Raw genomic sequence first — 14946 nt, forward strand, 5'->3', positions numbered from 1 at the left:
AAAGTTGTCAAAAATATAAATAGTAAAGTACAGATTAAATTACAGATAACCCAAAAAACTACTTAAGTAGTACTTTACTTTACACCATTGGGCAAGCGAGAGGTCAATAGAGGAGAGAGGGAAACGGAGAGAGGGCGTAGAGAAGAGAGGGAGACAGGGAGACAGAGAGAGGGGGAGAGAAGGAGAGAGGGAGACAGGGAGACAGAGAGAGGAGAGAAGGAGAGAGGAGAAGAAGAGGGAGTGGGAGCGAGAGACTGAGAGACTGACACAGACAGAGGGAGAAAAAGAGACGACAAAGCGATCCAGGGCTGTCCAACCTCTGTCTCACACATGGGGAGAAACGGTGACAGGAAATTCCCCTTCGCAACAGCAGCAGCAGCTCCAGGGTGAAATGATATAGGAATGAAGAAATGCAAACCAGAGATCGAGTTATCCCTTATCATTCCAATCCCATAGCAGTCCCTCTCAGTGTCCCCCTCTCTCCTATTCTCTCACTAAATACCAGGGCGAGCGTGCTTGATCCAGATATTGGGACAGTCAATCACTTTCAGTCTACCAAAAGGGTGTTTCAATCAGTGGACTCATGTTCACACGAACAAAGTAATATTAACCATTGAAGGCCTAAGACAAGCTGGATACCATCAAGTTTGTATATCCCCCATATGTGTGGATCTAAGAATGTTCTTATCTTTAATCTTGCCAGGCCCTGGACGGTATGTGGGATGAGTGTGTAAATCACGCATGAGCCCCGTCTCTCTGTTTGTCTGTCTCTGACTTAGACAGACAGGGACACGGTGTCTTCAGTAGCAGCACCACATTGTGCACTGAGTCTCCCTTGGCTGTGAACCCTGGACAGATGATCCCAGGCTCACACACACACACACAACACAGAGAGACTGGTATAATCGCCCCTCCTTCTCCTCAATCCTCTCTCCTCTAGTAATAAAAGTCATTCGTTCAGGAAACAATATCCTGCTGCCATAAAAACCACCGCTCTCTGCATGAAGGAAGCGGCCAATGAGTCTCATCACCTCTCTCCTGTGTGGAGTGTAGAGTAGACCTATAGATTTGTGCCCTATACTTCCAACCCTACACTTGTACACTCTTCCCCACACATTTAACAGCATTGGAACGTTTCAGGCATGCAAACACCTAACCTCTGCTCTCACAATGGAATGAGAGAACTCCGGCCGGCAAAAATAAGTATAGGCATATTTGTGACATAATAATTATATTGATTCACAAAACAACATCACAAAACAAAAGAAACAGCGATAATACAGTTTGTGGTAATGACTGTTACAATTCTAAGGCATTACCTAAATGACCTGCAGTTCAGTTGGGAGAGGGACCGACAGCATTCCATCAAATCAATGGTCAAATTGCTTCAAATAATTTTCAAACATGGATTTTCTTCTCCAGTGGATCCAAGAAAATCAATGGGCAGAACAAACTGTCCCCACTAGATTCCTAGTCACTCGAGTTCTGATTCCATTGGTAATGGAAACACGTTGAGGAACCATCATGCCTGGTTCTCTTTAGTTCTGTTTCGTTAGTTCCTCCTGGTTCTTGTAATGGAGAACCGGCATTAAAGAATTTAAAACCTGTAGTCTTGAGGCGTAGGTGCAAAATGTCCAATGAGTATAATCATCCTCTGGAGTTCATTACCACACTCCATATCAAAACTCATGCTATGTCTGTTTTCCAGCGTCTCACTGTTGTGTTCAGGCTTTGTTGATTATAACAGCTTCAGTTCAACTTCACCATCCTGAGCAGAGCAACATTCAGTCATTGGGCCTCATGTGTTCCTCTCATAAAATGGTCCCACACAGCATATGCCAAGCAAGGAAGGCAAAATAAGTTCACGCACAAACATTAACATACATTTGATCATGTAAACAAAAACGGAACACTGTGATACTAGCCTGGGTATTACTTAGTTGAAATAATGATGTGTTTCTGCTGTCTGAGATGTTCTTTGTTCCCGAGTAGAGAGCAGGGGAGAACAGAACAGAACACCAGATGGGGTCCAGGACATTCAGATTTCCATGGCTGAAAGGGCTGCATCTAAACAGGCAGAGGAAAGACAGACAAATGACATGAGTCACCTCGTCTTCAACCTCTGACTTGGCATTTTGACAGGCAACAAAGGGAAAATAGATCCCAGATGACGGAAAAAGAAAAAGGAGAGAGAAGTGGGGGATAAACAGATTCTGTGGGAGACTTTAGCCGACGCAAATAGAAAAACAAACACCGAGTCTGAAATGAAAGGTTTGGATGGGTGGATGTGTGTATATTGGACAGAGTTAAAGGGTGGATTTTCATTTTGCCATCCTGTGTCCTGGATATGTCCAGGAAAAACCTGGAGAAGGACTGTTAAGAAGGGCATGAAAGAGTGTGGCCTCGCCTGTGGGAACGCTAACCAAGTAACCTGCTCACTAGAAACAGTGCTCTCTTGTGGATGCCCATGCGCCCCAATGCATGAAGAGGATTACCAGAAAGTAACTAAGTGTCAGGCCTTAGTAAATGAAGTGGATCGTCTACCCATGTACCAAATGAAAGGTTTGGTTGTGTGGGTTTGCGCGTAGTACACTGGAGAGTCAATGGGTGGATCCTAGTGCCACGCTGCGTCCTATTGGATGGGTCCTTACAGGAGTCTTGGCAGGTCATATACCTATCTACTTGCAGACGTTGACCCACTCTGTGACTCTGCACTCCTCACAGAGCACGTAGCAGCACCAGTGGAAGCGGCAGTGGCACCTCTCACTACGTGTCTGCTTCAGGATGTTGTGTCCCCTTCCGCAGCACAACGACCCGCAGCTGTCCATGCTGTGGCTGGTCTTGTTGCAGATACGGCCCTGAGTACCCAGAGAGTCCAGGGACGGCTCCTGATCACAGAAGTCTGGCGACTTCTCAAAGTAGACCAGCTCACGTGACACAGCGCTCCTCCGCCGACCCCCATTGTTTGGGCTCCCCGCGCCCCCAGACCCAGTACTCCCTTCGGCCCCGTTCCTGACCCCATTCGAGGCACCATTCCCGGCTGCGACCCGGGGGTTGAACACCCCGTTGTTCTTGTTCTGGGAGTTAATGAAGATGGCGGAGAGGAACTTGTCCCTGAGCAGAGACCCCAGCAGTCTGAACTCTGGGGACACGTACCAGCAGGTCTTGAACTGGCAGCTGCCTGACGTGCCGTGGCATGTACACTTCCTCTTCATGTTGTCAGTCACTAGCTGTGCAGGGGGAAACAATCATGTCATTATCCATACAAGTCTAGAGTGGTTTTGATTACAATGTAGTAGGGTAACAATTATAAATGTATTTAAAATGGTTCATACATGTAGTTTATAGATAGTTTATAAATCTGTTATAAATATTTAATTTATCATTTTTAAGCTAATTGGTTCAATTTAATATCCAATTCCAGGAACATTAGAAAACTTGATGAATTCCATTGGGAAACCTTCAACAAATGAGAGCCTGACTCTTATCTGCAGTTATCATCTTGATACAGAATATACAAGACTCTGTCAGAGTCTCTGCTCACCTGTCGGCCAACCCTGTTGTTGTGGATCCTCATGCGGGCGTGGATATCCCGTGGGGAGCCCCGGGAGTCCAACCAATCTTTGGAGAATCTCTCCCCGAAGCGGGCGTCATGGCTACAGCCCCCCCATTCCCAGGTCTCCTGCAGGGGGCTGAGGTCCTCTGGTAGGGGCTTGAGGAGGGAGGAGGGGTGGGTAGAACCAGAACGCAGGCTGGCTGGCACATCTCTGATCTCCTGGGGGTGTGCCGCTCCTCCCCCACCCACTCCCATGCCCACTCTGGCTCCTCCCCTCTGGAGGGTCTGCAACTGCAGCTGGGTGAGTTTGAGGCGAATCTTATCTTCGTCCAGGCGACGCTTGGCCTCGCAGCCGCAGCCCCGGAGCTTGCCTAGGCTGCAGGCGGAAGCCACGGAGTGTGCCACACCCGCTGCCAGCAGGGACAGAGAGAAGGCACTCTCCCTGAAGCCTGGGGGACAAGGACAGACAGACACATCATAGTCAAGATGTCATCATACTGGGTGTAATCTAAATATCACAGGAAAACTTCCTATCCTGTCGTTATTCTTATTCTATGAGCACAACAATACATTTGTCTACTATCCCCACCTAGAGCCTAAAGATTCTCCTGACCAGGGATTGGGGTCTGGAGTTTTTCCTGATCAAATCACATAGTCACCAAAAGCTCCTGGCCCTATTCCCAACCCTTTTTTCGCTGCACTCCTCTGTGTGTCTCTCACCTCTGTTGAGGATGGCACTCTGATGGGGCAGCTTGCTGTGGCTCTCCAGAGCAGAACAGTTCCACCGCTGGTCTCTGAGCTGGTGCTGGCACTCGTGGATGGCCACCTGCATCATAGAATGAAATGCAACACTAGAATGGAAATTGGTATCCTGGTAGCGTGACTAAAATGATGGCCATCTTGGTCATCTTTCATTTAGACCCTGATGAAATATGGTTAAATGTTGTTTTAAAAAAAGCTGTGAATTGTATACTATATCTCTATGACCTGGATGCCCTGCAGAGCAGAGGCCGTCACGTCGGGGCTTTGCACACACAGACGAATCTGACGCTTGCTCAGGCCCGCCAGCCGCAGGCAGACAGAGTTCGGGGTCAGAACCGGATCTCCTGCCACCTTCAGACCCAGGATGTCATTACACAGCACACTGAGGAGGGGATACATATGTTGAGGAGGGAGGGAGAGATACAGAGGAGTTGGCCAAGGGTTCATCAATCAAGTCCTAGAGCAATATCTATCTGTGAAGGAGGCCCAGAAGTGCCCGGTCTGAGCCTTCATCTAAGAGTGAAAGTGTCATGTAATGTAATGAAGATTCAGAGAATAGTATTTGCTGAGACATATAACGCATAGGACTTAAGATATAGCTTAAGTTCAGGGAAACATTGTAAGGACACAGAATGTTGATTATATCTCTAGGCTTACCATCATATCTACGGTATTTACATACCTTTACTATTTGTTTCAGTTGAACAAATTACAGTAGGCCTAAAGAGCAGTAGTGTAAAATCTTCTGGAGTAGAAACATGGATGACATTGTTACTAAACCAACCATCTGGGCCAGTTGACAGCTGGAGTAGCCTAATAATAATGTCCTCGATCATGCAGTCTTCCAACTGTTGCTTCTGATTAGCTTGTGTGTGTGTGTGTGTGTGTGTGCGTGCGCGTGTGTGTGTGTGTGCGCGCGCGCACGTAATTACAGGTCAGAAACAAGAAAACATTTGAAATCGTGATGACAGAGGTAGTAGCAGCAGCAGCAATAGTCAGTTAGTGAGACAGAGCTGATCGGAAACATCAACGCATTGTAATATACACACCAAGTAATTTCACTAAAATACAACACTTGGATAAGACTCATGGAGTAGCCAGACAGAATCTTCTTCCGATTGAAACTTTCGCTTTAATTATTTGTTTTTCTCAGGAATGCTCATCGAACATCAGTAGCCTACTCTCTCTTCTTCTCATCACTCTCCGGCTACTTACGTGATTGCAGGTGACATAAGTGTCGCTGCCAAAATCAGGACTTGGTCCCAACGGAATTGATGTGATATCTCCATTTTGGTAAGCGTCTTTCTTGACGTGACATTAAAACACTGGTGTGGTAATCGATAAAACAAAGAAAACAAGATGAGTGGAGTAGATTATCGATGTGCCTCCAACAGAACGGGGAGTGAAAAAAGGGAGCAGAATAGTTTGGGGCGAACGTGAAGGGGAGGGGGAGAGAAAATAAGGGAGTGGAGATGCCGCTGCAGGCGGTTGTTTTCAAAGTATTGACCTTATGAAAAAAGAATCAACAGTTGACTAACAGTTATGTGAATTTGACCGATAGTCAATAAGTGTTATAACGCAGTATCCAAAGATATTACGCGCAGGTACCATTTTCCTTACCATCATCACCCTCGGCATCATCTCTTATATGAACACAGGTCGACTGTGAGAGGGATTTCTGATTGCACTGAACAGACCATGGAAAACGCATTAACATTTAACGTCACTGGTAGGGATGTTTCCTGTTTTGTTGGATACTATTGAAAGAAAACGAACATGCATTCAGGTGAAACCCAAGTGAAAAAACATTCTATATGTCCAGGAAATAATTGACAATAGAGTGCTGGGGGGAGGGGGTTGGTTGGTTGGATGCTGCTGCTGCTGGTTCCAATGTAGGCCTACGACAGGGAGCTTGGGGCAGCAGCAGGCAGGCGCACGGCTCTCCTCTTGGCTCTCCAACAATACTTGGGTACACAGTCATCTGTTCCCCGTCTTCCTCCCCCCGCATCCCTCTTCCTCCCCCCGCATCCCTCTTCCTCCCACCTCAATCAGCGCGTCTGTTCTTTATTATTGTGTTTGAAACAACTTCTTCACTCCGTAACAATCTGCTTGTTTTCAGAGGAAATAAAACGTTCCATACAGAAGGGAATAGTGAGGATGTTTTATGGCATTTTCAATAAGTAGCCAACGTTTGAATCAACTATTTATTTCTTAAAGTTTGAAGAAGTTATTGTTTATTGCCACAATTCATCCGTTTTCAATTTCTTTGATAAACTGTTGTCACAGTGCATACAGTTTCCTAGAAAAAAGTATTGCACAATAGCCTACCACAATTGTTTTCTCCCTGCCCTTTTAAGATTGGCATCTTGCCTTTAACAAGGATGTGCCAGACATGGGTATTTTTCCCATGCTTCCTTTGGAGACTGTAGCTTCCCAAAAATGACAAAACGCACCAGATACTACTGAGGATTTGATAAAGTTCTCACCCAGCAGGTTTCGAATGGTTGATATGACGAGACCATGCAAGGCTATCCCGACCACAGGTTAAAATAAACAAAGACAGGCCTACACTCTTAGAGAAAAAAAAGGGTTTGGAAAGGGTTATTCGGCTGTCCCCATAGATAGGAGAACCCTTTTTGGTTCCAGGTAGAAACCTTTTTGGTTCCATATAAAACCCTCTGTAGAAATGGTTCAACATCGAACCCAAAAGTGTTCTACATGGTTCTCCTATGGGGACAGCCGAATAACCCCTTTAGGTTCTTAGATAGCACGTTTTTTTCTGAGTGTATATTCTATCATGCGCAAAATTAGTTATTTTGCATGTGCCTATATTAAAAATAGTAATTGTATCAACAGGTGCGTTCAGATAAAGTATCAATTCCCGTTAATCCCTGTTCTCCTTCAAAGAACAAGGAATTATAACATGGAAACGCGTGATGTAGTTTCATAAAATTGAGTTAAAATCCCCCTTAAACGCCGCCGGTGCGCATAGTGACACCAATTCATCATTTAATCTCCTATTCCCTAAGCTCCGGCAATGAAAAGTGCATTAGCATTCTAGCTTGGCGTGTATATCTAAGTGGCTTAAAAAGTGATTTGAAGTTGATTTGTATATAAAAGGCGTCCCTTTATCCGGATTGGGGGCTCTAATCTTCTCGGTGTTGCATGAGTGCCCCAGGAAGCCCGTTTGAGCTGCAACTTTAAGAAGCGGGAGTATAATCGACGTAGGATAGCACTCATTAAAACCGCTGGACAAAAGATCACTTCCTTCTGCTATCATGTCTTTAAACCATGAGAGAGAAAGATCATTCATTATCAGATGCCATAATTCCATTACGGATGATGTACGCGTAGGCTGATCCTATACCTAAACAAAAAAACTCCACTTCAATCATATTGAGAAACAAATATAGACTAAGGACATCAAGTAGCCTGATTTCAATTAATTGTATGTCTGGGTTTATGTGTTGATGTGAGAAAAATCGATAGTTACATATTATTTTTGCGTTAGTTGGCTGTGCCTACACCTGCACCAAAACTCCAGTATTTTCCCCTTATGTTCTCCATCATCTACTTAAATAGGGAGGCAATTTGTTTTCAGCACTTTTATTTCTGATCAAAACTATGACTGATCAAAACTTGTTTTTGTGTTCTCATGGCTCTCTCTTGTCCCTCTGCAGCAGACATATGGTAAGCAATATGTTTGTAACGTTGAATCGCAATACATATACAATCGTGAGAATCGTGAGAATTACAATGCATATCATATTGCACCAAAGTATCGTGATAATATCGTATCGTGAGTTCCTTGGTAATTCCCAGGCCTAGATCTATGGGGGATATTTGCTCATACTCCACAGTCTGTGGATGATGAGCTGGAGACGGCGCAGTGTGGCTGCTGCTCTGATCACAGCCATGCGCTGAGGGAGGTCTGCACGCTAGATGTTTTGGGAATTCATTTACGTCTAATTCCCTCGCTTTTCTTTTTTGGGTGACATTTATCAAACCTAAATCATTCCAAATAGGGTTCATCATCTCAAATGTGAATAATTAAAATGATGACAGCATCCTCTCTAAACGTAAACCTCTTCCCAATATGATGAATCATCATGATTCATCAACTTGGGTCTCATTCATTAATCATGTGAATGTATCATGTAGGCCATTATTTTTGATGAGTGTGTGTGTGCGCGTGCGTGTGCGTGCGCAAAGTTCGGCAAGAGTGAGACAGTCTCCCAAAATATGTTTTATATTTTAATTGGGCACAAAATGTAGGTCTCTAAGTTGGCATTATTTAATAACAAAAAAATAAGACAAATATATGGTTTAAGCTGATGGAATGAAGAGGCAGAGAAATGGTTCAAGCCACTAAAAACATATTGAGAATGTATACGACAAAGTTTAATAAAGAAGGAGGAGACGCGGTTAAGGGAGTAATCCTACCAGCGGGTAAAAAAAGGCAGTTTAGATGGCTCATATTCCGCTGTAACTGTACTGTACCGTGACACCGACCAGCCTCTTGCATACAGAAAGCCGGAGGACACCACACTGTGCGCACTCACAGTCACAGCAAATCTCCACACACAGACACACACATCTCAGTGTTTTGACTTGAGAGGGACCTTATTCAGGAAGACAAACTGGATGTGGAAGACAGAGCATGAGTCAGCATTCATTTCCCTCATTTCCAAGGAATCGATGGATTCTTTGATTACCGTGAGATTCAGTTAGTAATATGTGCAATTTACACTGGTGGATTGCCCTGGCAAAAAAATTTTCTTCCTTTCTCATCTGTTCTGTCCGGTTTTGTTTTCTTTATTCATTGTGCCCTATGAAGAGAATTAACTATCCCTCCTTCCAATCCTTTTGAAAAAGGGGGGCAGAAAAAAAAACAGGGAGATGAGAGCAGCAAATCCCTTTTTCATTCCTCTTGTAGTGCTCAATAAGAGAAGAATGTGTCGCCTATCACTCACGGAGGGGATCAAGTCTTCGGGACTGTCCCACGCGCTCAATGCGCTGCTGTGCAGAGCAGAGATAGACAGAGAGAGCACGTGAAGAGAACAGCAGCAGCAGCGTCCAGCAGCCTAGACTGAAAAGACACTACATAGGAGGACTCATTTAGCAACCTGTTTCCTCTGTCTGACAGTCTCCTCACCAGATTCATTTCAGGCAATTGCTATAAGACAAGGCTCCTCGTTGCTTTTTCACCTCTAAAGTCCCTCTCTTTGGAATGTGGTGTGGTGAGTAGGAATTTGAGGCGTTAGGGTACCTGCTCTGATTTGATAACCTGCGTTGGAGAATGACAGGCTATCGGAGAGATGAATAACCCGGTAGCCTTACTTTTATAATGAGTGACTCCTGTAACACGAGATCGCAATCGAATTATTTATTGTATAAATAACTGCCCTGTTTTCATTATCGTTTTATTTATGGGCCATGGGGTGAACACATGCGTATTCCATCTGCTAGATTTATTTGTGCCTAAAAATAGGATTGTTATCATAATTAGAACCAGGTATAAAAAGTGGCTGGAATTCAGATGTGGAACTTTGACATTTGCCTGCTCTCTCTTCACATTGTAATTGAAGACACAATGAGGATCCTCGCACTGCTTCTGGGGGTGAAAGCCGCGTGCATCCTGCTGGTTTCCTCGCTCTCAGGCACGGTAGCAGTCAACAATAGCGGCCGGTGGTGGTGAGTAGTTGACTTTATGTGTGATGTAATGCGCCTCCTGAGGACCTATGCTCATTTCGACGGAGGGTGCAGCAAAGGAGCCAGTTAAGTGGTACATTGGTTTATTGCCTGGAAGATGCCGTGCTATTCTCCAACTGAATTAACACTATAGCAAAATGGATAAACCTGTTATGCTCGAAATAATCATGTGTTATTGTTGGCACCCGATTCATCATTTCAGTTCGTTTCTGGTAGAAAACCAAGCAGCAACCACAAGCCATTCATATTTGAAGGTATTTGGATACCACTTCCCAATTAGAGCGAGCAACTAATTAAATAGATCTAGCCGGTTTTCAATCGAAATGAATAAGGCCCGCTTTCTCCATGAAATTATTTGATGTAAAGGGAAGTATTGTGTTTCAATATGATAACGATTTCGTTTATTTAGGGTCGGTTGCAGCCCATATTTATTCAAGTCAGCCTCTCTCTCCGTCTCTCTTTCTGTCTCCCTCTCTGTCTCTCCCCCCTAGTCATTTTGACAGTGTGGCTTGAACGCGAGACAACATTTTTCTGTCCAATGTGGGATAAATTAAAAATGGATATATTTGATGGCAAAGAGCGGTTCCGTTCAATGTCGTATTCTCAACATTCTACTCTATATAGGATACACTGTAGGATGCCAATGTCTGCATACATTTGTTATAAACTATCAAAGCAAAATGTGAAAGTAGTTTTTCTTACACTAGCTTATGTGGACAAATATAAATGAATTAGGCTTATGTCCATTGAATAATATGCATTCTGTCAAGTTAAATACATATAATCCATATTCTGCAAAGATAACAGTCGCATAAATAATATTTACATTAATAATGAAAATGATAACGCAGACCTCAATATAATTAGTTAGCCTAGTGGTTAGAGCGTTGGGCCGGTAACCGTAAAGGTTGCTAGATCGAATCCCCGATCTGACAAGGTATAAATCTGTCGTTCTGCCCTGAACACGACTTTTAACACACTGTTCCTAGGCCGTCATTATAAATAAGAATTTGTTCTTAACTGACTTGCCTAGTTAAATAAAAAAGAAACGCTACATTTTGGACAGCCTTGCAAAGTCACTGGGGTGGGCTATTTGTTTGGGTCTGTCTGACATCTAAACCAATCCTTATCACTACAATATGCCAAGAAAATCAACAAGGAAAATACAAAACGAGAGAGAAGATAATTGGATTGAAATATTTATCCGAAGATGTGATCATAACGTTCCATAGACTGGACCGACCGCGCACTACCGTCTGGCACTGATCAGTCAATTTATAACGATGAGTCTTTCTGATTGCTAACGGTTTGCAGGAGACACCAATTACGAACGTAACTGAAACCATAAATATAGTAGATGACAATGCAATATGGCAGTCATGTAGTCAATAATGGCAGCCATAATCACTTTCGATTAAGTAGATTGTAGATATATTGAAGTTGCTTGTTATTTCTTGTGACTGACACTCAAATTCCAATTAAACTCTTTACATTATCCAATTCTTATCAGAATCCTATATGAATAAATACATTTGAACCTAATTAATTGTTTTAAAGTCAATGGATATAATTAAAGAACCAATGTATGAGCTTCTTTCTAACTAACTGATTCCACCCTGTCTTCTCGTCCTCTCCGCTAGGGGGATTGTGAATGTGGCCTCCTCTGCCAACCTCCTCACCAACTCCAAGAACGTCCAGTTGGTCCTGGACCCTAGCTTGGCCCTGCTGAGCCGTCGCCAGCGCCGCCTCATCCGCCAGAACCCGGGGATCCTCCACGCTATCGCAGCCGGCCTGCATACTGCCATCCAGGAGTGCAAATGGCAGTTCAGGAACCGCCGCTGGAACTGCCCGACCACCCACAGCCCGGCAATATTTGGCAAAATCGTCAACCGTGGTGAGTTGTCTGTTGTCCCTCCTGGCCTCCTCACTAAGACAACCGGTAGACATTTTTAGCGCAGAATATCATGGAATCTTGGTTTCTCTCGTAGACCCTTTGGGAAGCTAAAAGCCTATCTTTACATATCTTGAGATTCTGACATTTAAATCATAATTCAGACCAGATTGCGCATAGTTGCATTACTATAGACTGACAAAAAAGGTTGTATAGGCTAAAGAGAATTTCTGCTGTTGATGTGGCAGGTTGCCGAGAGACGGCGTTTGTGTTTGCGATCACGAGTGCGGGGGTGACCCATGCGGTGGCCCGCTCCTGCTCTGAGGGGGCCATTGAGTCCTGCACCTGTGACTACCGTCGCCGGGGGCCTGGGGGCCCTGACTGGCACTGGGGCGGCTGCAGCGACAACGTGGACTTTGGCCGGATGTTCAGCCGGGAGTTTGTGGACTCCAGCGAGAGAGGAAGGGATCTCCGATACCTCAACAACCTACACAACAACGAGGCAGGGAGAATGGTGAGGGAGCCGTTGGTTCATAGATCGCTTTTCATGATGAACTGTATGTTCATTCCTTTTCGGTGATCTTCCTCAACCCATTATTCTGAATTCCAGTCTTGTTTTCCTTCACATTTCTTCTCTTCACATTCTTCCACATTTTCTTTCACCGTTTTTGAAAATGTTCTTAGCTGTTCACATCATCCATGTTTTATTTTCTCCATTGCTAATCCCCTGTGTCTTTTCTCTCTCCCCTGTCTTCTCTCTCTCTCCCCTGTGTCTTCTCTCTCTCTCCCCTGTGTCTTTTCTCTCTCCCCTGTGTCTTCTCTCTCTTCCCTGTGTTTTCTCTCTCTCCCCTGTGTTTTCTCTCTCTCCCCGTGTCTTCTCTCTCTCCCCTGTGTCTTCTCTCTCTCCCCTGTGTTTTCTCTCTCTCCCCCGTGTCTTCTCTCTCTCCCCTGTGTTTTCTCTCTCTCCCCTGTGTTTTCTCTCTCTCCCCCGTGTCTTCTCTCTCTCCCCTGTGTCTTCTCTCTCTCCCCTGTGTTTTCTCTCTCTCCCCCGTGTCTTCTCTCTCTCCCCTGTGTCTTCTCTCTCTCCCCTGTGTTTTCTCTCTCTCCCCGTGTCTTCTCTCTCTCCCCTGTCTTCTCTCTCTCTCCCCTGTGTCTTCTCTCTCTCTCCCCTGTGTCTTCTCTCTCCCCTGTGTTTTCTCTCTCTCCCCCGTGTCTTCTCTCTCTCCCCTGTGTCTTCTCTCTCTCCCCTGTGTTTTCTCTCTCTCCCCTGTGTCTTCTCTCTCTCCCCTGTCTTCTCTCTCTCTCCCCTGTGTCTTCTCTCTCTCTCCCCTGTGTCTTTTCTCTCTCCCCTGTGTCTTCTCTCTCTTCCCTGTGTTTTCTCTCTCTCCCCCGTGTCTTCTCTCTCTCCCCTGTGTCTTCTCTCTCTCCCCTGTGTTTTCTCTCTCTCCCCTGTGTTTTCTCTCTCTCCCCCGTGTCTTCTCTCTCTCCCCCGTGTCTTCTCTCTCTCCCCTGTGTTTTCTCTCTCTCCCCTGTGTTTTCTCTCTCTCCCCCGTGTCTTCTCTCTCTCCCCTGTGTCTTCTCTCTCTCCCCTGTGTTTTCTCTCTCTCCCCCGTGTCTTCTCTCTCCAGACAGTGTCGTCAGAGATGCGACAGGAGTGTAAATGCCATGGCATGTCAGGATCATGCGTCGTGCGTACCTGCTGGATGCGTCTACCCAGCTTCCGCGCCGTGGGGGACTTCCTGAAGGACCGCTTCGACGGAGCCTCCCGGGTCGTCTACGCCAACAAGGGCTCCAACCGCGCCTCTCACCGCGCCGACCCACGCCATCTCGAACCCGAGAACCCCGCCCACAAACCCCCATCGTCCAGAGACCTGGTCTACTTCGAGAAGTCGCCCAACTTCTGCTCCTACAACGGCAAGACGGGTACCCACGGTACCTCTGGGAGGAACTGTAACAGCTCGTCTCCGGCGCTGGACGGGTGTGAGCTCCTGTGTTGCGGTAGAGGGTTCAAGACCCAGACTGAGAAGGTCACTGAGAGGTGTCACTGTACGTTCCACTGGTGCTGCCATGTCAGCTGCCTCAACTGCACCAGCACACAGACGTTACACCAGTGCCTCTGATCAGGGGTGAACCAGGAGGACAGGGATGGGGAGGTGAAGATGAGCTGGTTCTTTGGGCAGGTGGTGTGTAGATAGAGGAATAGGGTTCTGTGGGTTGGCGTGGTAGATAGGGGAAGGGCTAACTCTATAAAGGGGCAATTGGAGGGTGAAAAAAAGTGAATACCGGGAGTACTAGATTTGAATCAAAGTACTAGATTTGAATCAAAGTACTAGATTTGAATCAAAGTACTAGATTTGAATCAAAGCACTAGATTTGAATCAATGTTTTTGAGGAAGAAAGAAGAGAGAAAAGCACAACTATGACTACAGGGTGTAGAAAGAGGGCGGGTGTGTTGTGTGTGAACATGTGTGCTTACGTGTGCTTGCTACTGACACTGTGGTAACGTGAGAGTATGTAAGTGTGCTTACTGGGTATTTAAAATGTTGTAGCTATCCAACCATGTAGAATGGAATGGAAACCAATCCTCTCTATGGCTTCCCAGCACGAGTAACAAGACCAGAGGCAGCTTAGGTAAAAGGAAGTAGTTAAACAGGAAATAGAATTGTGGCAAGGAATAAGCAAACAAAATTAGTCAGAGAGACGCTGGGATTTAAGGCTTTTGCCCTCTCTGACCTTACAAGATACAGTTAGTCTCTCTGTTCTCTCCACCTCTTCCCTCTACAGCAAGAGATAGGAGTGTGGGTAGTGGAGAGAGGAGTGATGGGAGAGGAGGAGAGAGAAGTGAGGGGAGAGGAGGAGAGAGAAGTGAGGGGAGAGGAGGGGAGATGCGAGGAGGGGACAGGAGTAACAGTTACCGGGCAATGTCAGACAGATGTCTCTGTGGCGGGAAAAACACAAGCATGGTCTCTCATAAACCGGTGAAGAACTTTAACAAGAGGGTGGTTATTTTAAACATCACAGTCCC

At 45.5% G+C, this 14946-nt stretch overlaps 2 protein-coding genes across 2 annotated transcripts; one reads left to right on the forward strand and one right to left on the reverse strand.

Annotated features, from left to right (window-relative positions):
• Nucleotides 1-1214: 1214 nt before the first annotated feature.
• On the reverse strand, nt 1215-5761 carry wnt10b (wingless-type MMTV integration site family, member 10b). The gene is made up of 5 exons (XM_014135886.2): nt 5534-5761; nt 4544-4700; nt 4277-4382; nt 3545-4005; nt 1215-3230 (listed from the first exon to the last, which is right to left on the reverse strand). The coding sequence occupies exons 1-5, from the start codon at nt 5605-5607 to the stop codon at nt 2679-2681; spliced, it is 1350 nt and encodes a 449-aa protein (XP_013991361.2). The 5' UTR covers nt 5608-5761; the 3' UTR covers nt 1215-2678.
• A 3106-nt stretch (nt 5762-8867) lies between these two features.
• wnt1 (wingless-type MMTV integration site family, member 1) lies at nt 8868-14946 on the forward strand. Its single transcript, XM_014135885.2, has 5 exons — nt 8868-9558; nt 9907-10012; nt 11671-11924; nt 12170-12435; nt 13550-14946. Exons 1-5 carry the CDS (start codon nt 9549-9551, stop codon nt 14039-14041), a joined length of 1128 nt encoding a protein of 375 aa, XP_013991360.2. The 5' UTR covers nt 8868-9548; the 3' UTR covers nt 14042-14946.

Source organism: Salmo salar, chromosome ssa13, assembly GCF_905237065.1.
Source record: "Salmo salar chromosome ssa13, Ssal_v3.1, whole genome shotgun sequence".
In the NCBI taxonomy this organism is placed as follows: Eukaryota; Metazoa; Chordata; class Actinopteri; order Salmoniformes; family Salmonidae; genus Salmo; species Salmo salar.